The 24,720-nt window shown below is 52.6% G+C and overlaps 3 protein-coding genes across 8 annotated transcripts; 2 read left to right on the forward strand and 1 right to left on the reverse strand.

Moving 5' to 3' along the window:
* Window positions 1-272: 272 nt before the first annotated feature.
* Window positions 273-14,308, forward strand: RTKN (rhotekin; the record flags this gene model as incomplete). 6 transcript variants are annotated; one of them, XM_084235278.1, is made up of 12 exons in its annotated part: window positions 273-383; window positions 8,175-8,374; window positions 10,033-10,094; window positions 10,193-10,246; window positions 10,343-10,460; window positions 10,658-10,867; window positions 11,612-11,706; window positions 11,811-11,917; window positions 12,144-12,272; window positions 12,926-13,094; window positions 13,283-13,387; window positions 13,974-14,308. In XM_084235278.1, the coding sequence occupies 12 exons, from the start codon at window positions 273-275 to the stop codon at window positions 14,306-14,308; spliced, it is 1,695 nt and encodes a 564-aa protein (XP_084091404.1). The 6 variants fall into 6 exon arrangements, with proteins under 6 accessions (XP_084091404.1, XP_084091407.1, XP_084091405.1 ...); XM_084235281.1 differs by lacking the exon at window positions 13,974-14,308 and adding an exon at window positions 13,790-13,899; XM_084235279.1 differs by lacking the exon at window positions 273-383 and adding an exon at window positions 2,399-2,470.
* A 539-nt stretch (window positions 14,309-14,847) lies between these two features.
* On the reverse strand, window positions 14,848-18,046 carry WDR54 (WD repeat domain 54; the record flags this gene model as incomplete). The annotated part of the gene is made up of 9 exons (XM_084235892.1): window positions 14,848-14,979; window positions 15,060-15,134; window positions 15,304-15,466; window positions 15,565-15,665; window positions 16,548-16,675; window positions 16,998-17,051; window positions 17,140-17,206; window positions 17,597-17,659; window positions 17,825-18,046. The coding sequence occupies 9 exons, from the start codon at window positions 18,044-18,046 to the stop codon at window positions 14,848-14,850; spliced, it is 1,005 nt and encodes a 334-aa protein (XP_084092018.1).
* A 630-nt stretch (window positions 18,047-18,676) lies between these two features.
* Window positions 18,677-23,591, forward strand: LOC311171775 (uncharacterized protein C2orf81; the record flags this gene model as incomplete). The annotated part of the gene is made up of 4 exons (XM_084234833.1): window positions 18,677-18,694; window positions 21,601-21,831; window positions 21,919-22,140; window positions 22,269-23,591. 4 exons carry the CDS (start codon window positions 18,677-18,679, stop codon window positions 23,589-23,591), a joined length of 1,794 nt encoding a protein of 597 aa, XP_084090959.1.
* Between the last annotated feature and the right edge of the window lie 1,129 nt (window positions 23,592-24,720).

Here is a 24,720-nt window from a genome sequence, read left to right on the forward strand (position 1 = left end):
TGTAGGGTGCGCTGGCCGTCGGGCTGTCGGCCAGGGGTGCTTGGCGCCCCGAGGACTGGCTGGGCCAGCTGGGCCGTTGGCGGGGGTGGAGGAGCAGGGTGCCGCGCCCTGCCCGGCCCAGGTGTCGTCTCGGGAGGCGGAGTTTGGGAACCGAGCAGCGGGAGATTCCCGGTCGGACAGGCGGAGGATCGTCGAAGGACAGAAACCAAGGAGACCAAAGAGCCCGGTGGGGCGCGGAGCGCACGGCGCGGGCACAGCGCGGAGCCTCCAGCATGTTCGCGCGAAACCACCGGAGCCGGGTCACCGTGGCCAGGGGCTCGGCCCTGGAGATGGAGTTCAAACGCGGCCGCTTCCGACTCAGCCTCTTCTGCGACCAGCCCGAGGTGCGTGTCCCGCGTCTCTGCCTCCCCCTGCCCGGGCTCCTGCTGCCCGGGTCGCCCGGGCCTCCCGCCCCCGCCCTGCGCACGCCGAGGGGCGGAGACGCCGCGGCCCGGGTAGGAACCGGTTGCGGTGGACTTAAAAAGTAAGACGCCGACCGACTGCGCGTTGATCGGACCCGTGCCACCCCAGCCGTTCCCCGGCCCGGTCGGGGTGGCTTGCCTCCGCCTGGAACAACCCGGGGTTGGCCTCAATTGAAGGGGCCTCAGGCCCTATTCCAAAAATATGCCTGGACGCCGGCCGCTTCCCGGCCACTCCTGGCAAAGGATGGTGGGCAGGTAGGCGGGCTCCAGCGGAGAGCTCGGACTCTCGCCCTGGGCGCCGAGCCCTTTCCGGCGGCCGGGCCCGTCCCACAGCTGTCTCAGCCTTCTGGGTCAGACTCCACCAGCAATCCCGGCTGCTAGGGCAGGTTGCGCCTTACCTAGGCTGAAGCCTCGCCACCTGCTGCGCTCCTGTGGCCCCGAGGGAGGACTGGGGTGCTGTGTGTATGGGCGCGCCCTTTGAACGAAGTGGGGTTATTCCTCCCACCTGCACTTTCAGCCTCCTCCCCGAGGGCCAGAGAGGGGTCCTGCCTCCCATCTGACGACCCCACGCGGCGCGGGCCGAGCCCCACCTGTAACTCCCTAAAGAGGCTTGGGAGGCGCTGAAAGTTGTGGGGCTGAGAGATTGAGTAGCCGCGGCGGAGCGGTTGTCCCCAAGGGCACTTCCCCTTCCCTCTGGGTCTGTAAAGGGTTAAGTGAGGGGGCCTTCCTCCCTCCCCCGGCTCCCTCCCGGCCGGGATTCCAGGCCTGGCTTCTGCCCTTTCCCCCCAAGCTGGGCAGAACAAAGGCCCTTTCTCTCCCGCGTCCCGGCGCCCCGGGCCTGCACTGACTCAGAAGCTAGCGGGCCTTGGAGGAGTGGACTTTTTCGGGCCCCGCACCACAACTCCGCGTGGGACCCAGGCTGGGAAGAGAGGGGCGAGGCCGGGAGACCCGGAGGAGGCGCCTGCGAGCGGGGGCGGCCCCCGGGATAAGCCCTGCCCCCGGGGCCCGCGGGTGGAGCGGGGCGGAGCTGCAGGACCCGGCCGGCGACCGAGGGGAGTGTGACTCGTGAGCCTGGGCTGGAGGGGATAGGCAAAGCTGCAGCTGGCTGGGAATCGGGGCTGGTTTCCTGTCTGGAAGGGAAGGGGCCCGCAGAGGGGAGCGGGGGCAGCAGCAGACAGGCACACCCCTGCCTTCTCCCTCCCTCTCCTCCCTGCCACTGGAAAAAACGAGGTAATTGTGAGTCCAGGGCGGGGCGGGCTGGATGGGGGCTCCAAGTTGGAAGAGGTGGCTCTGGGGATTGGACCTCATTTGCCCCTTTGTCCCACTTCCTGAAGGCTTCACTCTCCCTTCAAGACCTCACCTCAATCCCTCTTCTTCCAACTAAGCCAGAACCCCTCTCAGAAAACTTCAGCCTCAGGACAAACCCCAAGACTCTCTGGAACCTGCATGAGGCGTCCCCTCCCTGCCCCCTTCCAGCTGTGCCTGCCCCTCACGCTATACTGGCACACAGATTCTCTGTCCACTCCGCCAGGGATGTGGGCGGGGGCTGGGCAGGGACCAGAGTCGGAATGAAAGGGCCTTTTTCTTCCACAGCTGGGAGAACAGCTGCCACCAAAGCAAGACTGGACACTCTGTGCCCAAAGTCCCCTCGGCAGCAGGCCTCCCTTCCTGGAGCTGGGCTCATCCTCACCTCGCTTTCTTTTCTTGCCTGGTCTGCCTCCCAGCAGGGTCCTGGAACAGCGGTAGGCAAGGAAAGTGTGCAGCCAGAGGGGTCTACCACCAGTGCAGAGACAAGGGCTGCCTCTGCTCCAGAACTGCCCACTTCTTTCAAGACCAGGGGAGCAGTGGGAGGAGGAATTGTGGGGCACAGTAGAGCTTGCCCGCCCCCATCCCCTCTGGAGGGCTCAACAAGGGAAGGGGCATTAGGGGGCACAGAGATGCAGGACAGATTGCACATCCTGGAGGACCTGAATATGCTCTACATTCGGCAGATGGCGCTCAGCCTGGAGGTAACGCCCCCCACCCCTGGACATCAGCTCGTTTGCATGTGTCCCAGTCCTGCCTCTGTCTTACCCTTCCCAGCTGGGGTTGAGGGGGGAGGGCATGCTCCAAGTGGGGAGAGGGATGTGTGGTTCTGAATGCCTTGCAGTGGGTGCTGTGTGTGGACCCAAGCTCAGTGCTGCCAATCAGAGCATCATATTGGTGATAGGGTCTTTATACCTATATATGGAAGCTCTGGGGTGGGTGTGTCTATGTGTTCTGTAACAGAGGGCTCCTGCAAGGGATGGAAAGAAGAGAGGAGGTCGATGTGAGAGAGGTTTGAGGGAAGGGTATGAACCTACTGGAGAAAGGAAAGGGGATTCTGGGGCAGAATGGAAATCTTCTACTGGCCCTGGAAATGGTAGAGTTGTTAATTTGTTTATTCTTTTAAAAAAATTTATTTGTTTATACATACAAGAACTGGGCTACAGGCCAGAGGTGTGGGGAGTGAGGGGATTCACCAGAGACAGAGTAGGGAACAGAACAGGCAGACTGACTGATATACACTGCTGCAGGGAGCAGTGGGTAAGTCAGGCGAGGTCTGCTGAGCCATGTGGGTAGCTCCCTGGCCAGGGATCGAACTTGTGCTGCAGTGGCTGCGGAGAGCTTCATAGGTTGTGTCTTAACCCCTTGCGCCACCAGGGAGGCCCTCACCATGTTTTTAAATGATGAATGTTGTGGAGAACAGGCTAGGCAGGCTGGGGGGTGGGAGCGAAGAGGGTTGACATGAGAGGTAGCATGGGAGAGTGGCCCATCTAGGGCCACTAGATGGGAGAGATAGGAGGCTGTTACAGCATTAAGAGAGTGAACCTGGCTATGTGGTTAAAATGCTCATGGTTGAGACAGAGAAGGGGCTGAATTTCAAATGATGGTGGTACATTTGGCCGGTTGCTGACAGATGGGACATGGGGGTTAAGGCAAAGTGAGGACTCCAAGATGATTTCCAGGTGTGTGGGTGTTGTGGTCATTTGCTGAGGTGGGGAAGATGGATGTAGCTGTGGAAATGACTGCCTGGACCTTGCAGGGGGTTGCTGTTGAGAGAGGTCAAAGGCAGGAGTGTAACACGTTCAGATCAGGAGTGGCAATTTATTGCACATGTCCTGCGGCCCTTAGACCGCCACACCTCCCTGGGTCATAGTAGACATTACTAGTCAACTGTGGCACTCTTCACCAACAAGTCCAGATGTGGCCTCAGAATCTTTTCCAGCACAACCTTGGCATAAATTGTGCATTTTGTGACCTTCGCAAAGGTGCTGAGCAAAGGCAGGAGTCCTGGCCTCTTTTGGGGCTGCGTCAAGAGGAGCTGTTTTTATCTAGCTATTTGCCTGGAGAGGGTCACCTTTATCGAATGTGTAGAAAAGTACCCAATGAGCCAGTGGGGCTCCAACACTACAGATTACCCAGTGTTGGCCCATGAGATAAAATCCATTTGCCATCCATAATCCTCTCCATCCATGTTAATAGTTACAGGTGACTATTTAAATTCAAATTTTAGGGGGACCTCCCTGGTGGTGCAAGGGATTAAGACACAGCACTGTGAAGCTACCTGCAGCCACTGCAGCACGAGTTTGATCCCCAGGGGAGGTGACCCACATGGCTCAGCAGACCTTTCCTGACTCTCCTACTGTTCCCCCTCAGCAGTGTATGTCAGTCAATCTGCCTGTTCTGTTCCCCACTCTCTCTGGTAAATCCTTTCACCTCCCCCCCACACCTCTGGCCTGTACCCCAGTACTTGTATGCATAAATAAGTAAATCTTTTTTTAAAAATTCAAATTTTAGGAAATTAAAGTGAAATAAAATTAAAAAAATATTGTACCGTAGTTGCTGTAGCTGTGTGTCAAGTGCTAGAGGACCCCTGGACATTCCTATCACTGCAGAAGATTTTATTGTATAGAGCCGGTCTAGTTACTTACATGTTTAAATTAAGCACCTTCCCTCCATGTAATTTTTCCTTCATGGGAGGTGTGCCCAAGTTCTGTAGTACAGGTGGGGGCTTAGATTTCACTTTGGTTGCCTGTGCTTCAGCCATGCGGGTGCTGTTCAGCAATTCCTCTTCCCCCCAAAAGGGAGACATTGATGTTTCAGAGATTGGCAAGAGTGGTAGTCATGGAAGAATAAATCTGAAAGCCTTTCTGGAGAAGGTGACTTAAGCTGCAAGTAAATGGGAGGTAAGAATGAGAAAGGTTGTTTTTAAATTTGTGCTGAACCCAAGTTGAGGTTAGACTTTCCCACTGATCCTCAAACTAAGCTATGAAGGAGATGAAATATTCCCTGGTTTACAAACTGAGGCTCCAGAGGTTAAATTCTCACAGCGAGTTAAGCTTTTAAGCCACGATTTGAACTTAGCCCTGGGGAGATTCCGAAGGGACAGGGGTGATGACAGGCAGAGCAGGAAGTCAGGGACAGAAGAGAAGGGGAGGGATGGGAAAGGATGTCCACAGAGCGCCTAATGTGTGCTGCAGCATCTGCCCGTGACTCATCCTCCTTCAGCCCCCTGAGCCCTGACCCAGGTCTGGCTGACATCCAGTTCTGGGCTCTTTCCCAGGAGAGCATGGTGAAATTGCTGCCTGCCTGGGGAGAGGGGGTGTGTGGGTTAAGAGGCAACAAGGAATTATCTCTGGAGTGGGGCGATGGGGCAAGGTATGGTGATTTGGAGCCTGCTACAGGATTTCAAAGCTGCTCTGCCCACTCTGCAGGGCAGGAGTGGGGTTCTCTAGAGTGTTCCTTGTTGTGGGGTCATGGGAGATTGGATTCTTGCCAGAAGGCCCTGCAGTGGGGGTGGAATCCGAGTGTGTGTGTGTGTGGGGTGCGGGCTTCTGGGTCGGCATTCCTACGCTTTCAGGGCTTTCTCCATGGCCAGCGACTTCTCTACTGCCCCAGTTAGTCCAGTTATCCCCTTCCTGAGAGGTCACTCTGAGGGGCAAGCACAACGCAGGAGGGGCCTCCTCGCCTCCTGAAGTCAAGCACAGCCCCAAGACCAGGAGCCTTTTTCCTTTCCCGGACTCTGGGAGTCCCGGGGCACCGCCCCGCCGCTGCCGGGTGTCGGTGGTCGCGCCTCCAGAGTCCAGCGCCTCATCTGGCCGGGCGCACAGAGGGGCCGTCGTCCGCACCCGGGAACCCCTTGGTTGCTCTCGCGGCAGTTGGGAGCTGATGTCACCGACGCCCGCCAGGAGCGGCGGGGGCGGCTGCGGCTGCGCGAGCAGAAGGCACCCCAGACCCGGCTGGCTCGCCACCTGCATCGGTGCCACTCGTGCAATGGACAGGGAGAGGGAAGGATCCGTGAGTGCTGGGGCGGGACTAAGAGGGTGGGCAGGAGGGGCTTGAGGACCCCTTTCTGTCCCCCTCCTCACTCATTTAGGGATGTTTGTGGTAGAAGTTGGAGGTAGGATGGGATGAAGGTTGGCAAGTGGCTAAGCTTGGTACAGGTGGGACACTGATGCAGAGACAGGTGTACGCAGAAGGGAGGGCTGTAGTCTAGGAGGGCTTCTTGGTAGAGGTAGTATTGGAACTGGTTTGGCATATTTCTGAAAGGTCAGGAACGGAAGCAGGTGGATAGAGCTGGGGTGAGGGGTAATGAATGAGAAAATAGATGGTGAAGCAAGAATCTGCAGGAAGGTTGGACAAGCTTCTGGAAGCAGGAATTTGGGGTGTTCAGGTCTTAGAGACTTGAAGGCTAGAGCCACCAAGGACAGAAGCAAGGACAGGCTGCAGAAGAGAGCTGATGTGAAGAAGACAAGTTTTGGGTGGTCACATTCACTCCTGTCTTCCAATTTAGTGGCTCCACTTGGCTTCTCTCTTGAACTGCTCTGTACACTGTAATGATGCTAGTCTTCCACCTTCTCTCTGAAGTCTTCCCCATCACCTCAGCCAGAAACGAACAACGTCTGTTTTCTGTATGTTTATGCCATGACATTGCACTTAGAGAGCAGCCATTAATGTCTGCATCTCTCACCTCCCAGCAGGATTTTAAATGTAGAGCCTTGGCCAGCATAGAGATGGTCCAGTGTTTGTTGGGCAAAGTAACATCATTAAAATAAGCACCCCTACCACTTGTGCTTACCACGTGCTGGATGTTGTGCTAAATGCTTTATACTGCTGTCTTGCTGAACACTCATAACCCTAGGAAATAGGGACTTTTTCCATCCTCATTTTGTAGATGGAGAAACTGAGTCCTGGTGAGGTTGAGTAAAATGCCCGGGGCTTTAAAAATGTTTCTTCCCAGTGTCTCAAGACTGGTAGGACAGACTTATCTTGTCAAACTGGTGCTCTTGTCTCTAGGCCTTCTTTCTGAATGAATGTTCCTGAGAATATTGGGGCCTCTTCCACTGCCTCCCCTTGGCCCTTATGCACAGTCTGCTCAGCCCCTTACTCCTGACCTCCTACTTACCTGCCTTTCCGTCCACGTTTCTTGCCTTTCTCCTCACCTCTTAAGCTCAGAGGGTTAGCAGGTATTGAATCACTAATTTGGGGGGTGTTCAGGGTTTTGTGCAGTGTGGGGTGAACTCTTCAGGTGGTATGTCCCTTCTCTACTTATCCCTTATCAAGATGTCCCCTCCTCATCACTTAAATCTTTGGGGTAGCCCATGATGACTTTTATTATGTTTTCATTCCTTTTAGTTGGTGGTCCTCAGTCCTGGCTGCACTTCAGAATCACTTGGGGAATTAAAATAAAATGCATTCAAGTCTGATTTGGGGCCTGATCATTTTTTAAAAAGATTTTAATTTTTTATTTATTTATGCATACAAGGGCAGGGGTACAGGCCAGAGGTGCAGGGGGTGAGAGGATTCACCAGAAACAAAGTGGGGAGCAGAACAGGTGGATACACTGAAATACACTACTGAGGGGAGCAGTGGGTGAGACAGGAGAGGTCTGCTGTACCATGTGGGTCAGCTGCAGTGGCTGGCGACAGCTTGATAGCATTGAGACTTTAACCCCTGCGCCACCAGGGAGGCCCTTTGGTAATTTTTTTTTTAACTCAGAAGTTTTTTTTTTTTAAGGAAAGATAATTTTCAATAGTACATAGTAAAGGAAGGTATATATCAAGTATCATAAATCTATTTTCCATTTCTGACTGTAACCACTACTGTTTTATGAATCTCTGTGTTGTATATGCATGTACATGTCAGGCACAAGTGGTCGCATGCCATAGTACTGTTCTGCTTTTCTCACTTCATATGTTTTGAAGATTGTTTCATATCTGCACACCTCACTCTTTAAAGTCTGCAATGTACTACACTATAGATGTGCTATAGCTTATTGAACCAATGCAGACTAAAAGACTTTAAATCTTGGTGTTTAAAACAATGCTGCAGTGAATATTTTTGTACATATGGCTTTGTTCATACCTGAAACTGTAGAATAAACTCTGAGATATTGGACTGTTGAAGCAAAGGATAGGTGAATTTGTAGTTTCTACAGATTTTTCTAAATTGCATCCAAAAGAGGCTGAGGGAATTTATATTTCCACCACCAAATGCATGAAGGCATCTGTATTTTTATGAAGTTTCACTGGTTATTCTTAAGTAGCTGTGGTTGAGTTAACCTTGCTCCTGAGTTGCCTTGAAACAAGCTTCTCGTCAATTTCTCATGGGCCACAACCATTTGGGAACTGGAGGGTGCTTCGGCTGTCCTAACTCACATTTCCTTCTCATTCTTCTGCCCACTCTGGTTAGGACACAGAGCTGCAGAGAAAGCTAGACCATGAGATTCGGATGAGGGAAGGGGCCTGCAAGCTGCTGGCAGCTTGCTCCCAGCGTGAGCAGGCTCTGGAGGCTACCAAGAGCCTATTGGTGTGCAACAGCCGCATCCTCAGCTACATGGGTGAGCTGCAGCGGCGTAAGGAGGCACAGGTGCTGGAGAAGACAGGCCGGAGGTAAGCAAAGGGGTGGCAAGGCCTTCTGGGGTAAGTGGTAGCGTGTGTGTCCACAGAGTAGGGACTACTCTGAAGATGACCTCCCCATCTGGGGCCCGGAAGATACCTTGGTGTCTCACCACATGGTGTGCTGCCCAGAGTGCACTGGCGAGTCACTAGGGCTGGACTCAGGAAAGCCAGTGTTTCAGGTGAACTGCTGGGAGTCTGAGGGGCAGTAATGCAAAAGCGCTAATTTGCTAAGCCCAGCCTGTGATGAGACTGGCTGGTTGGTTTCTGGAAAGATAATTTAGCACAGACTGACATAGTTCTGGGGTTCACCATCAGAGGCAGGAACTGATAAAGGAAATGAACAAATTGCTTAAGGAAAAACCTATCCCTTCACATAAACTAGTTTGTGTGTTCTAAAAGGGCTCAGCTTCTGAATGTGAAACATAAGCTACACTGACAAGGACTGCTGATTGGCTAAATCTCAGTGAAGTGGTTGAGGTGAAGCTGTGGTAAAACTAAAATGTTCGAGAAAATGCTTGGCAAATTGGTCAATTCTCGGAATTGTGTGAATTGGTCAATTGGAGAATTGACTTCTAGCAGAGTAGCCTGAGTGACCCCAGGAGGCTGAGAGGGGAAAAGTCCCAGCCCTCACTGGCATGGTGCACCCCCCCCCCCAGCTTATCAGTGAAGGCTGACACAAGAAGATGCTGGGAGCAGTCCACAGCTTACCCATGAAGCCCCATGGGAAGACAGAAAAGGGAGGGCAAGCAGATAGGAGGACAACTTCTCCTATGAGTTTGTGTCTCTTGGGAGTTGGCCATCATGTGCTCTGCCCTGCCTGAGTCCCCACATGGCCTAGATAGTGTGACTGCAGGTGCATCCCCAGACCCTGAAAACTAAACACACTGTCATCAGCATCACATCATTTAGTTTAAGGCCCTATTAAGTCACCAATTACATTAGTGGCATTATGAATTAGCTTGGATAAACTGGCTGTCACCTTAGGAGGGGGACACAAGCTGTCACTCCTCATGATGGGCAGGGAGGGGAGGAAGGCAAGGTGCTTGGAGCCCTGCAGTGAGGGACTGGGGAATGTGGGACACTGGGAAGGCTTAGCATATCTAGCCAGGAGGGTAAGGGAGAAATCAAAGCTAAGGGGGAGGGAAGTATGGGGGCTTGTGGCAAATGGAACATAAATGTTCCCTATTTGCATTTTTTCCTTTCATCAAAGCTGGTCAACTTGCTTTGCGGACTGACCCAGTGCCCTTTTATGTCAAAGAAGTGATGAGAGAGCAGAGATGAGCAGCCTCCCTTGTTGAAAGAAAAGTCTGCAAACTCCTCTAAGCCTGGGCTTTAATGGAGAAGAGCCCTTGAAAGGGAGTCTCTCTGTGGGCATCTGTCCCCTCAAGGCCTCACTTGTCCAGGGGTCTGGGGAGGTGGACAGGGAGGGTGCTCAGATGGGGAGGAGCCCTGAGCACTGTGTATATGATCAGCTGTCATAATGTGTTTATAGTGTCCCCAAGCTCAGCCACCTCCTGGGTTTAATCAACAAATCTCCTTAACAGTCCCTCAGCCCTGCTTTGTCAATCTGGCTGGGACCTGGGGCTGGGTGCCCTCGAGCCCTTGGGACAAGGGGGAGTGCAGTCTAGGACATTATAATTTGCCTACAGGCCTTCTGACAGCGGACCCCCTGCTGAGCGCTCCCCCTGCCGGGGCAGGGTCTGCATCTCTGGTAAGAAGCACAACTATCCCAGCTGCTGGACCCCTTGCCCAGCCACAAGCGAGCCCTTGCCCTGTCTCAACGTCTGTTCCTACCTCTATGCTCCTTAGACCTCCGGATTCCACTCATGTGGAAGGACACAGAGTATTTCAAGAACAAAGGCGGTGAGTTCCACACCCTGGGACAAATTCAAGGGCGTGACCTTGAAGTTGGAGACTCCTGTGGGGCTACGTCCTGACCAGTTTAGTCTTTGTCCCCAGACCTGCACCGCTGGGCTGTGTTCCTGCTCTTGCAGCTAGGGGAACACATTCAGGACACAGAGATGATCCTGGTGGACAGGACCCTCACCGACATCTCCTTTCAAAACAATGTGCTCTTGTGAGTACCTCATTCCTGTAGCTCCTTCCTTTTTCTGCTCTGCTCCAAACCTGAGGTGCAGCAGCCACAGGGGAGTGGGGAGAAGGAGAGGGAGATGGGCCCGTCCTGTGGAACTGTTCTGTACTTGTACCACACCCTTCCTGCCTCTCTGGACTTCCCCAGGACCATCTTCCTTTCTTCCTCCCACACTCCTACAGTGATGGGGCAGGGCCGGACTTTGAACTGCGGCTAGAGCTATATGGGGCCTGCGTGGAAGAAGAGGGGGCCCTGGCTGGAGCCCCCAAGAGGCTTGCCACCAAACTCAGCAGCTCTCTGGGCCGCTCCTCTGGGAGACGCATCAGGGCATCACTGGAGAATGCTGGAGGTTCAGGGAGCAGTCCCATCCTGCTCCCCACCCCGGCCGTTGGGTAAGACCCTGAGCCCCCACTGCCCTCAGCTGCCTATATCTGGCTGTAGGTGACCTGTGAACTTGCTGAGCATGGAGAATCCATGCACTGCTGCCAGGATGTGAAATCAGACAAGTATGAGCAGTAGCCACATAGATGGAAGGCACTCTAGCCTGTACCCCAGAGCTGTGCTGAGCCAACTGAGAGGACCACCTGGAATGCAGGGACAGCTAGGGGTCTTAGCTTTTTTACAGCAGCAGGTATATCTTATGCGAATAGAACAGAGTACCCTGGCTGGAGGAGGGTAGTCTGGGCCCTGTGGTAGTTAGTGCCTAAAGGCACCTAGAGGCACCATATGAAACCATTGGGTCTCTAAGGAGCAGTTTGAGAACCTCTAGAGTAATGGACAGAATGCTGATTTTGGAGACAGAGATGTTTTCAAATTCCAGCTCCACCAACCTGTTATAAGCTATGGGAAAATATCTTAACCTCTCTAAGCCTCAAGCTGTTCATGTATTAACTGAAGAATGCCACCAACCTGACAGGGTTGTCGTGGGAATAAGAGGGCTAATATATATAAACCAGAGGGCCAGGCACTTACAGCAGGAACTCAATAAATGTCTGTTCCCAACCCCTATGGGGGAGGCAAGCTAGTTTTCCATGGGGCAGCCTGGACAATGCAGCAGGCCTTCTTGGCCCTTACAGCTCCTGCTCTCCAACATGCTCCTCACTCAGTTGAGGCCCATTTCTCCATCTGTTCTACAGTGGCCCTCGTTACCACCTCTTGGCTCACACCTCACTCACCCTGGCAGCAGTGCAAGATGGGTTCCGCACACACGACCTCACCCTCGCCAGCCATGGTGAGTATGTATGTGCGTGGGGGACCATGGATAGAGAAAAGAGGAGCTGTTGAATGGTCCTCTTCTCATTCCTCACCCTCACGCTGTACTTCCTCCTCCCCCAGAAGAGAACCCCGCCTGGCTGCCCCTTTATGGTAGCGTGTGTTGCCGCCTGGTGGCTCAGCCTCTCTGCATGACTCAGCCTACTGCAAGTGGTACCCTCAGGGTACAGGTGAGGGGGCCCTGTGAATCAGAAGTGAACAGGGAGAAAGCAGAGAAGAGCTAGATCACCTAGGAGTAGGACTAATAAAAAATCAAGATCTGGGTGGAGGAAGGAGGGGTATGGCAAGAAAGATCAGACAGAGGGTGGGCAGAAACGAGCAGATCCTCTGTGGGCCTGGGAAGAAGGGTACTGGGGGCTGTAATTCCCCTAGGAAAACCATGATTCATTTATGCAGCAAGCTGGGGAGCTGCAGGACTGGGTTCGTGTGCATGGAGTCCTGAAAGGCACGAACCTCTTCTGTTACCTGCGACCTGAAGATGCAGACACTGGGGAAGAGCCGCTGTTTACTATTGCAATCAACAAGGTGATGGATCCCCTAGTGGTGAAACCACCAGTGCCAGGGCCTGAGGGGGCCTCTCCTTTAGGGCCCTGGGGGTGGGGGTGCAGAGCTCAAAGCCATCAAAGTGAACCTCCTGCTCTTAACAGCACAACAGCTGTGGGGCCAGCTGGGGACCATATTCCCCCTCACTAGCATCACTGGAAATGGATCATCCTTTTTATTGCCAAATCTCCAAGAAGGTTCACCCCCGATTTAGGATTTTTCATCCTCCTTTCAGCTTTCCCCTCAGATTTCCTTCTCCACCTACTTCCCTCTTTCCTGGTTTATTTTCTAAACCCAAGTCCAGTGACCCCACTTTGTTCCCCAGTCTTTTTGCTGGCTGTCCTGCCGACTTTTTTTTTTTTTTTAAGATTTATTTATGCATATAAGAACTGGGGTACAGGCCAGAGGTATGTGTGTGTGGCGGGGGCGGCAAGAGGATTCACCAGAGACAGAGTAGGGAGCAGAATTGGCAGATCCACTGAAATACACTGCTGAGGGGAGCCGCAGGCGAGACAGGAGAGGTCTGCTGCGCCATGTGGATCAGCTCCCTGGCCGGGGATCAAGTCTGCCTGATGTCACTGTTGACTTCTGTGACCAGGGTCGAGGAGAAAGCAGACCCCTTCATTCTCCTGCAGGAGACTCGAGTGCGGGCTGGGGAGCAGGACCAGGCTGCAGGCCGGCCCTTCACCCTGAGCATCAGTAACCAGTATTCAGAGGATGAAGTGACACACACCCTTCAGACAGAGAGTCGGGGAGCCCTACAAAGCTGGATGGAGGCTCTGTGGCAGCTTTTCTTTGACATGAGTAAGAGGAAGGGGCTGGGTTGACCCCCTGGAAGGGGTTGTATGTGCGTGGGGGAACACGCACACACTGGCCTTTTACAAAAGGCCTCTGTTTCAAGAATGAGGGGAAGGGGATGTTGCAGGAGAGAGGATAGCCTGGCTCTTACTCAATTCTCCCCTCCCTATCCCCAATCACTGTTCTCTCCTCAGGTCAGTGGAAGCAGTGTTGCGATGAAATCATGAAAATTGAAACCCCTGCTCCTCGGAAACCACCCCCAGCACTGGCCAAGCAGGGGTCCTTGTACCATGAAATGGGTGAGTGAAAGTGTCCTCTGGGAACCTGAAGGGAAGTGGGACTGGGGGCTTCAGGAGGACCCAGATAATGGAAACAGAGAGAAAGCACACTTTGGGTTAAGAAAAATCTCTGGGAACCCAAGACCCACCCAGTTAGGTAGTATTTTTTTTCTCTTCTCCAGCTCTTCTCAGAGTTCTAAACAAAGTTCAAAACAAAACCCCCCCAAAGCCAGATTCATTTCATGAATATCCTTCCTAATTTCTTCTTTTCTGTTTCCCTTTCTGCATGCGGATTCCTGTCTCTTCCTCTGATGCTTCACTTGCCTGGCACTGCTTTCATTTTCCTCCTCTTTCTTGATTTCTTCACCCACTTCTGCCCACACCCTTCCCATGCCTGACCACCCTGTACCCTATATCCTATAGTCTTATCAGAACCCGGGGCTCCAGGAGGTCCAGTTGAAGGGCTGCTCCTACAAGATAATACAATCTCGGCTGAGATCCGGGCTTTGCTTTCCTATTACAGTGACAGGTGATGGTCAGGGCTGGGTAGGCCTGAGACCTGAGCTCTGACTCGCCCCCTTCCCTTAACCCCTTCCTGGTGCCACAGCTATTGAGCCGCTGGATGACATCGCAGCGGTGACAGACATCCTGGCCCAGCGGGAGGGTGTGAGACTGGAGACGCCCCCACCCTGGCTAGCAATGTTTACAGACCAGCCTGCCCCGCCTAACCCCTGCTCGCCTGCATCAGTGGCCCCAGCCCCAGCCCGGACCCAACCCCTGCCCTGGGGGCGACCCCGAACATTCTCCCTGGATGCTGTTCCCCCAGACCACTCCTCTGGGGTGTCCCGCTCGGCTGCCCCTCTGCCTCCACAGCGATCCCCACGGTCCAGAGGTCTCTGCAGCAAAGGGCCACCCCGCACTTGGCTCCAGTCACCAGTATGAGACAGGTGGTGGCAACAGGATCTGGCCAGAAGAGGAGATAGCCTACGTGCAGTTGGGCTCTGGATATGGCACTGTCTGTAGCAGGTTGGCCATCTTGGCCTCCCCTTCCTCTGCTGGACTGGGGGGAGACTGAGAAAGGGAACAGAAGGCCCTCTTAAGTTATGGTTGCCATGGTGCTGAGGGACTCATTCCTGGGGCTGGCTGGGATCCCCCAAACCCTTCCTGGGAGAAAACTGGAACCAATCCTGCCCTACCTCCCTGCACTAACCAGCTTTGAGGATGGATGAAGAGCCCTAGGAGGGAATGGACCTCCCTTGTGACTCCCACATCACCATTAAAGTTATTTAACTGCAGCCTTTACCTGGTTCTTGCCAGTAGGTTGCCTCTCTGCTTGGTCTGGGGATCTGCCCTATCCCCTCTTCCCTGGAGCTTGTTTCACCCATTATGAAGTATGACTGTGATACTGAACAACCAGACAAGGACTGGGTGGAGGACATACTTTATAAATAGCACAGGGAAAAAGGAGGGTGACTTTTCTTTCACACACTGCTGAATCTCAGGATCTCAGCGAGGTCATAGCCAGTCACAGCAAAGGAGCTGCCTGAGGGGTCACAGAACCGGGCACCACACACCTGGGTGTCGGCTACACACTCACCATGGCAGTGTTCCACCTAGGGGAGAGAAGGGCTGCTCAGGAACTGCTGCAGCTTGCTTGGGCACCCCCCGACTCTGCTCCTCTCACCACGCACACCTCAATGGAGCCACTCTCTGGGTTTCTGCTCAGCTTCCAGATGTGTACAAAGGTGTCTTCAGCTGCTGAGAGTAGCTATAAAAAAAAGACAAGGAGGATGAGTGAGATCTGGAGCATGCCAACGGGATTGGCACAGGTGGGAGTGCCCGGGCAGGGCTACACTGAGTGGTAGAGACACGTGTGTGAATTTCCTCTCAACCTCCCAGACCAGGAACAAGGGTATGTGGGGATGGAGGAGACTGACCTTGCCCACTTCGGGAGCCAGGTCCAGGGCACTGATGGCTCGAGCATGGGCGTTGATCTGGACATGTAGCACCCCTGTACTGGCCTCGTACAGGCGTACCTGCCCGTTCCCATAGCCCGCTGCTACAGTCCCCTGCCACAGCTGCACCGAGGGACACGGGACCCTGCAAGGGGGATACCCACTTTAGTTTCCCCAGACCCAAGCCCACTTCCCATTCTGAGGCCACCTTAGGAAAGCCTCAGCCCCTTCTGCCTCACTTACCCAAATCCTGGAATTCGGGTCAATAATTTGAATTCCGGGCCTGACCGCCAGACACACAGCAAGCCTGAGTCATCGGCTGTCACCATGTCAGCCACACAGTCCTAAGAGAAAAGGCAAGATCACCTTCCCTTTCTCCTCTGCTAGGTCCTGTTTACAGGGTGGGAGGGGGAAGGAGGCAGCATTTTTGCCTTTTTGCATTTTTGCCTCTCCAGAGACAGGGATGGCATCCTGGTTGTAGGCCTGAGGTTCCTTCAGGGAGCACAAATGCTTTTTGTGTTTTCCTTAGAGTTTCATGTCATCACACGTTCCCCAGCCCCTGCACTATACACACCATGTGTTCAGAGAGCAACAGAGTTGTCCTCACTGCATGGATGAAGTCATGGTGTTATGATCTTTTGGAGGCTTTGCAGTGAGCAGGTCACAGTCATGACTAGAGTGGGTCTCTGGATAACTCCAACCCCAGGGTTACAAAACCCATGGGTCCCCACTCTGGGCCAGGTGCAGTGAAGGATACAAATTAAAAGATACATACTCAGTTCTCCAGAGATTTGCAATCCAATTGGGGAGACAAGAGTTGTCACTGAGGGCAGTGCCAATTCAGGGTTCTGCTAGGGAGATCAGTGGGAGCTGGAATTGGGGAAGGTTTTCTGGAGAGGGTGGGCTGGAAAAGGTAGGACTTGTCCAAGTTCAGAGAAGGAAGCTGCACAAGTCAGAGCTGGAAAGCATCTTGGAAATCTTCTGTCAGAGCTCCTCAATGCACACCAGTATTGAAAAGTATTAGTGAACTATTAAATGCCATGTAATTGTAAAGTATCTCTGGTTTCATCACTGGACCTGAGATTGCTGGAGCCTAGGAGAGTGCTGCCTTTGCCCAAAGTCATCTAACTGCTTAGTGGAAGAGCTAAGACTCAAATTCAGGTCCCCTGCCTCCCAGGGTAAGAAAGGTTTCCAGCTTATTGGAACGGTTGAGGGAATCCACTCACCTGGCCCTGTGCAGTCTCGGTGGCAATGTCTGTGATTGGTGTCTGATGCTCAGCCAGTTCTTCACTCAGTATAATGTTGGGACCCTTGGGTGGGATGTCAAACACCAGTACCAAGCCTGACCATGTTCCTGTAGAACCAGGGCCCCCACTGAAGGCTTCCTGATCCTCCCAGGTCTCCAGGCACTCTGCACTTTTTCCATCCTAGGCATCTTAGTAACAAACGCACCACTCACCACTCTGACAGCCCTGCTCCTCTATTCATTACCCTTATCCATTTCCACCCTGCCCTTCTGAACCCCTCCATAGCTTTTTGGAATCTCTCAGACCTCTCTTCACTCCTACTCTTCCATCTAACCCTGCACACTGTGTTCAGATGTTCAGCATCCTCCCAGTTAAAGCCCATACCCCTACACCCCAGCACCCACCAATGCCTGGTATTGGCCCCCTCACCCACACAGATGAAGTGGCCACTGGCAGCAATTCCTCTGGCAAACACAGCTTGTACTGAGTATGAAAGGGGAAAACTATCAGAAATGTGCCTCCCTCAGCCCCCGCCAACTCCTACCCTCATCACACTCAGTCCTGCAGATACCTGGAGAGGCATCTCCAGAGTCCAGTGCATGCCAAAAGACCATGACGGAGCCATCAGACTCATACATCTGAAAAATGAGGGAAAGGATGAGGTGACAACCTAGTTGACCTTTGCTGAGCTCTGTGCTGAGTACGTTACATACTCACGTTAGTCTTAGCCCACTAAATCAGAACAACTCTGCGAGGGAGGCACTACATTTATTCCCATTTTATAGAGGACACCGAGGCTCTGAGGAGCTAACTAAACTGCCCAAGGTCTCAGAGCTAGTAAAGCGGCAGACATTACAGATGGCACTTGGGAAGTGGGAAATTGGAATGAAAATGAGAAATCGGGAAAAGTGGGCTGGGCACTTTTGTAGTGCTTGGAAGTGTTTAGAGGCAAGTGGGAGAAGGGCCTAGGGCCCTTAAAGAGTTGAAAAGCCTGTAGTGGGGGGTGGGCAGGGAGGACATTTTCTTACCTGTATTCCGCGATGTGAGGTGAGTACCAGCAATACTCGGAAAGGGAGTACACACCAGTGGACCTGGAGGAGGTAGGGTGGAGTAGGAAGAAATGGTTTGAGCAGAGGACAAGAGGACTCAGAAGAATGAAAGTTCAGAGGATTAGGGAAGGCCTACTCCTTGATATTTGGAACACAGAACAGTGGTTAGTGCTGGGTTCAGCAACACCAGTCCCAACTCTGCCTCACCTGGGTGATTAGTGGGGGGCTCACTCCAGCTCCCTCCTTAGCGTGCAGCTGGCGCTGGGCTAAGGACACACCCTCGGGGGATGCGCTGAGAAGCTGGGCGCTGGGTCCATGCACTACCCCAAAATGTGTGAGGTTGCGCTCTGGCAGCGGCAGCACACTGAGGTTGTTGCACAGGGCGGCAGCCGAGCCTCGAAGAGGGATGCAGCGCTCTCGGCGGAACATCCTAGGGGAGAGATGCTGGAATGAGCAGGCGAGGGCGAAACAGACAACAGCCGAGATTCCTGAGGGGGTGGGAAGGTACACCTCGCAGACTGGGTCATGAGGTGATGGGGACCCTGAGGACGGTGACTGGGGGGGGGGGGGCAGGGATCGCATGCAATGGGGAGGTTCTCGCGGAGCAGAAGGGAGCTCCCGGGCTTAGTCATGGGCGATGGGATAATCCCAGAAGAGGCATGGTGACCGCACAGCACCCGGTGGCTCCAAGCGACCGAGCCAAGGAGGGATGAGGCAGGGTAGTCCCGACTCCTTCCTCCCTCGGCTCGGCTCCACTCCCCGAAGACCCAGCCCGGGTGAGAGGTCACACTAGTAGCCCTAGGTCGGCTTGCCTGATTCGGGGATGGTTCGGTCCCTCTGAATCCGCCGCCACCCTAGAGACGACGCACGTACGCACGGTCATTGGGCGGGGCGAACCACCCGAACGTGCAGCGCGCGGCGGGGTTGCTGAGGCAACTATGGGCGGTACTAGCCGTCGGCGGGCGGCGCGGTTGCTGGGGCGACCGTTAGGCGGCGGCAGACACAGCCCGCTGGAAAACTGCTGAGACCCGGGCGTAGATTGGAGCTACAGCTACCGCGATGGCTCACGAAGGCTCGGTGAGCTTCAGCTCAGCTGTGGGTGCACAAGGACCGGGATCAGTCGTTCAGGGCGGTGTCGGCAACCGTAGTGCAGCCCCGCGCCACCCGAAGCTCGCAGTCATTCAGGGTGACCTTGGAAGCTTCTTTGGTACTGGGGCAGAAAACCTACGCCTACTTCGTGTCACTCATGCTTTGACCTGAAGGAAAGGATCAAATGGGTGGTGCAGTCCCAGGACAAGACTTTGGATATAGCTAATGCATATAAGCCCGTTTAAATGAATAAATCAGAATTGGTCAGGTATTGGGAGAGTACTACGAGACAAATGATCTATTTTGAGAATTTCAGAAGGAAGAAATAGATTCTGAGAAACAACAATTCTGAGACTACATTTGAAAGTCAAATTGTTTAAAAACCAAGAAACTTTAGAAGAAAACGTTTGAAGGGTCTTTGTAGAACAATATTTCTGGTCCCTCTGGTTAGGCCACGTCTAGCTTGCTATCATGGATGTCACATGAGAACCTGGGAGGGGAAGGCCAAGAAACCTACTTGCCTCTCTTGTCCAATCTGCCCTACTCTGGCCAAACCTTTACTGGGCTCTGGGCCATCCCCTGGGCTTGCCACTGGGCCTGTTCTCACCAGCAGTGAGGAAAAATGAGATTTAAGGGAACTGGGGTTCAGTATGAGGTTTAGGAAACATCAGATATGAGGAAGAATTAATTTAGTGGAACATTAGGTATGAGGTAATAAAGTTGGGGTGGGGAGGCAAAAGTTTGGGAAGATTGTGTTTGTAGGTAAATTTTGGAAGAAACCAGGTTGAGGGAAACCAGGTTGAAGAGGCTCTCAAGAATCTACTAGTAAATTCCAATGTCCCTAAAATGAATTTTGGGGGACTATACTTTTTTGTTCTAAGTGTATTTTTCTTGATTATGATAGGAAACAGATTCATTGTAAAGCACTTATAAAATAGAGAAGTGAAGCAAATAGGAAACATATCCATATTACAATTTTGTTGTTTTCCTTTTCTTCACATTCTTTTCTTTCTTTCTTTTCTTTTCTTTTCTTTTTTTTTAAAGATTTATGTATTTATTTACAAGCACTGGGTACAGTCAGAAGCGTGGGAGGGTGAGAGAATTCACCAGAGCCAGAGCGGGGAGCAGAACAGGCAGATTGAGGAAGAGGTCTGCCGCGCCACGTGGGACTCTCGCCAGTGGCCAGGGATCGAACTGGCACTGCAGAGGCTGCGGGCAGCTTCGCAGCCCAGCACTCAACCACTGCACCACCAGGGGAGGCCCTTCACATTATTTTCTTATGCCATTACAAAGTATTCCTAAGTATTACCTTTAGTCATCATATAATATGACTTTGGGTGTATTTATAAAACTGGAATTGATAGTTTTGAATGTTGGACATTTTTTCAAATGTTCATTAGTCATCTACGGTTTCACTTTTGTAAAATGTTATGCCCTTTGCTTTTATCTTATGATTTTTATCATATGAATTTTTTATATACTTAGAGATATTTACTCTTTTATCTTTGTCACAAATATATTTTGTTTGGGAGGAAGGATAAAGTCAGGTTCTGGAGTCAGCCATATCTGCTTATGAATTATGACTCCACTACTTCCTTGTTGGATGGTTCTGGGAAGATTCTGTAAAATGGGGATAAAAATAGAATACAGTCTAAAAAATGTAGGAATTGAGTCAATATTTGTGATATTTACAATGTTTTTAAAATATGTAAATTAGGCACATTTTAAGTATATCAGTAAGTGGTAACTAATATCAGCTTGTAATTAGGATTTTTAAAATGTAAGTACAGGAAAATTTGGTCTATATGTTTACACCTATCTACCTATTTATTTCTCACATTGCTTTTATTTTTAGGCAGTGGCTTTCTCATCCAGAAATTATATGACAATTTAACCTATTTTTCCTATTTGTAATTTTTTGTTTGTATTTTTGTTTTATTGGTATGTTAATCCTTTAATCCATCTAGAATTTATACATATATATAATTAGCCATCATGTAACTAGCACTCAATTAGCCATCTGTTCTTTTTGTTAGACATGTTTTCAATATCCAACCAGGGAATATGTTGGGTGTTTTTATTTGCACTTCAGAACGTGTGTGTATTGAAATGAGGTGTATGTTGATTTTGACTGGGGAGGAAAAGAGACTGTAAACAACAATAATTCCAGCATCTTTTTTTTTTTAAAGAAATCTTTTTTTTTTAATAGAGGCATGTTTGTTTATTTATTTATTTGTTTGTTTTTGTTTATACATGCACTGGGTACAGTCAGAAGCGCGGGAGGGTGAGAGAATTCACCAGAGCCAGAGCGGGGAGCAGAACAGGCAGAAGGACCGAAGGACACTGCTGAGGGGAGCAGCGGGCGGCAGGAGAGGTCTGCGCGCCATGTGGGACCCTCCTCCGGTGGCTGGGGAGCAGCCGGGGATCGAACCGGCGCCGCAGAGGCTGCGGGCAGCTTCGCAACTCAGCGCTCAATCGCTGCGCCACCGGGGAGGCCCAATTCCAGCATCTTTTAATGACTCCTCATTCTCTAATTCTTTGAACTCTCAAGAACTTTGAACACTTTCAACTAGTGTAAAAACAAGGTTTGTGAGTTAGAGCTATAAATAGCCTGGATTTACTGTGTGACCCAAGCCAGTAATGGCTGACTTCTGTCAAGTTTCAGTTTGTTTGAATACAAAATGGGCTTAGCGGACTATATGGACATTAAATTAGATAGGTCAAACCTAAAAAGTATGTGTCACATGGTAGGCTCTTAATAATTTGTCTCTTTCAAAAGACTTTCCTTCCTACTGGACTAATTGAGAAAGCTTTCTTCTAGCTTGTAGTTGCTTCTCCCGTTCACACTTCGGTTTCCTGCCCTGATTGACTTCCTTGGCATTCCTTTCCCACAGAGGCAGGAGAGGCAGGCCCGAGACCGCGGGGTGACCCGATCCAAAGCAGAGAAGTCGAGGCCGCCTACCGTGCCGGTGCCGCAGGTGGACATTGTGCCTGGGAGGCTCAACGAAGCGGAGTGGATAGCGCTCACAGCTCTTGAGGAGGGCGAAGGCGTGGTGGTGGACATCTTGGACGAGTTGTTGACGCGAGTCATGGACTCCGCCTTCAAAGTCTACCTGAAACGGCAGGTGCGCCTGAATCTGGATTCTTCAGACCCATCTCCCGCTCTTCCCGAGCCCTCTCTGCTGAGCTGAGACTCTCTCTCGCCTCCGCAGTGCATTCCGTTCACCATCAACCAGGCCAGGGAGGCCATGCTGCAGATCATCGAGTGGCGCTTCCTGGGCCGGGACGAGGGAGAACGTGCAGTGGCCGAGGACCCCACGTGGGCTGAGGACGAGGAGCCCTCGGTGTGCACGACAGACGCCTGGGCTCAGGGATCCGTGCCGGTGCTGCGCACACCGACCTCGCCCGGACTGGAACAGACCTTCCCAGGCGAAGTAAGCCAGCCCCCAGCTCCCTCCGCAACCCCCGCCCCGGGCTCTAAGTTTCCCTCTGGATCTCTCTGGACTCCTCCTCCTTTTCCCCTTTCTGCTGTTTTGCCATTCACCCTCTTGCATTTCTCCAGGACCGAGAGAGCATGGACAACACCCCTTTAGCAAGATCGTGGATGGGTCAAGGCTCTCCAGAGCCTTCCCCCGAGCTGACAATCAGCACGGGCCCTCCACCCACTCCGGAGCTGTTTGAGGAGGCAGAGCCCGGAGGTTCTTTAGAAGAGCTGGACGACCTAGTCAAAGGTCTCCAGCCCTCTGACCGGTCTTTGACGGCGACCCTCCCACAGTCGGTGGAGCCGACTCCCGCGGGCAGCCCCCGGCCTTCTCTGGACCTGTCCCGGGTAGCTAGCCGCCAGGCCTCCGCCGCGAGGGCACAGGCCCTCAGCCCCCAGTTCTCTCTCAAGGACCTGTACTTTTGCGCATCCGGGACCGGCGCCACTGGGGACCTGCAGGAGCACAAAAAGGGGGAGGTGCCGGGTGCCGCCTCCGGCGGGTCGGCGTCCAGCCCCTCTGTGGGCGGCTCCAACGCGCTCAGCCCCAGCGCGTACTTCCCGCAGCCGCGGCCCCCGCGCGCCGACAGGCGGCCGAGCGGCCTTCACCACAGAGGGGGTCGCAGGGCAGCCTTGGCGCGCCTGGACCCCGCGCGATTGCCGCGCCACTGGGTGCGCCCAACTTCCGAGGTTCTGATCCCTGACTGCGAGGCGCGCCCTCTGGAAGCCTCCCGCGGGCGCCCGCGGAGCAGGAACACCGAAAGCCCGGCTGAGCCTCAAGCCCTCCTCCCTTTCTCGCTGGACGTTCCTTTCTGCACCTTGGACCGCGGTCCAAAACGCCAGTTCTCCACTTCAAGCTTAGACCTACCGTTGCCAGGCGTCGGGTCTAAACTGCCTTTCCCCACCCCCGGCCTCCGTTTTCTTGCCACGCACCCGGCGCTCACAGACGGGGCCCAAAGCCGCAGCCCCAAAGTGTGGCCAGGTGCCAAGTGGCTTAGAGGCTTGGATGGGGAGGCTGAGTTGCTGGGCGAGCTGTGGGCGGACCGCGCCCACATACCTCCGCAGGGCCGGGACCCTGGGCACCAGGAGGACCAGGATCCTCACAGGTGGCCTTATCCTGCGCCTCCGATCCTCGAGGCCACGTCTCAGGTGATGTGGAAGCCTATGCTTCTGCCAGAAGTAATGAAGCTGGCTCCTGGTGTGAGCGTGTGGAACCCAACCACTCAGGTGCTGCTCAACTCTGCTGAACCCCAGCAGGAGGGCAAAGAAGGCAGCCCCCCTCTTCCCAATGAGCAGCAGCCCATCCCGGCAGTTGCCCCAAAGCCCCTGGTGACTGTGGCACAGATAATGAGAGACTCAACCCCCAAAGTGTGGTCACTTCCCACACAAGCACCTGCCCGATTCTGAGCCCTGAACCTCAGGCAGGGGGAATCCCACCTTCCTTCTGTCTGCTTGCTAGAAATAAACTCCTCAGTTGCCTTAAGAATTGGCTTGATGTCTCTGTCAGTTTCTTCCAAATGTGTCTACTCTTACTGAACCATAAATGAGTTGTCCTGCAGGCCAAGAAGACTGACATTGACTCCAGAGAGTAACCCCATTACCACCCTTAGGAGAACTGGCTTTAGACCAAGGCTGTTCCCCAGCAGAGGCCTTCCTGAGAACCATCCTCCACTCCACAAAGGAGCAGACTTAAGGGATGCCTGTGGGGTGTGGAGGAAGAAGACAGCTCTGCTTAAGCACAAAGTGATCCAAATACATGAGGAATTAGATGGCTTGAAGCTGAGGCCATATCATTTCCAACAGATATTTTTTGTTTTTTGAAGGCTTTTATATGGTAATGCAGTAATTTATTCTGTTCATTAATGACTAATAATTGTGAACATTTATATTAATGGAACTTTAAGAGAAATCCAACTTTCTAAAAAAAGTTTCTATACTGTTTTATTAATAAGAGAGTTGAAATAATTGTGGTCAAAAATTATGTCAAAAACTTATAGCAAATTCCTGGTGTTAGTCTACATACAATTCAGTTTGTGGTGTAATAAAGTTCTTTGGCTGCAAGAAAACATTTGCTTTACTAATAGGAATATCTCTTAATGCTGGGATGACCTCTTCTTGGTATTTCTTCTGCTGTTGAATTTTAGCATAGTGAGTGATCTATGATAGTATGAATGGAGTTGAGTGGAGAGGTACTCATCATCATGTTCACTCAAATAGAAGTACATAACCAATTACTATAAAAATGAGGAAGTAGGGCCTCCCCTGGTGGCGCAGGCAGTTGAGCACAGCGCTGTGAAGCTGTCCACAGCCTCTGCCGTGCTGGTTCCATCCCGGCCGGCTGGCGAGGGTCCCACATGGCACAGCAGACCTCTCCTGTCTCGCCCGCTGCTCCTCTCAGCAGTGTATTTCAGTCAGTCTGCCTGTTCTGTTCCCCATTCTGTCTCTGGTGAATCCTCTCACCCTCCCGTGCATCTGGTCTGTACCCCGATCTTGTATAAATAAATAAATCATAAAAAAAATTAAATTTCCAAAAAAA

The sequence above is a fragment of the Talpa europaea genome (assembly GCF_964194135.1).
Source record: "Talpa europaea genome assembly, chromosome: 6".
In the NCBI taxonomy this organism is placed as follows: Eukaryota; Metazoa; Chordata; class Mammalia; order Eulipotyphla; family Talpidae; genus Talpa; species Talpa europaea.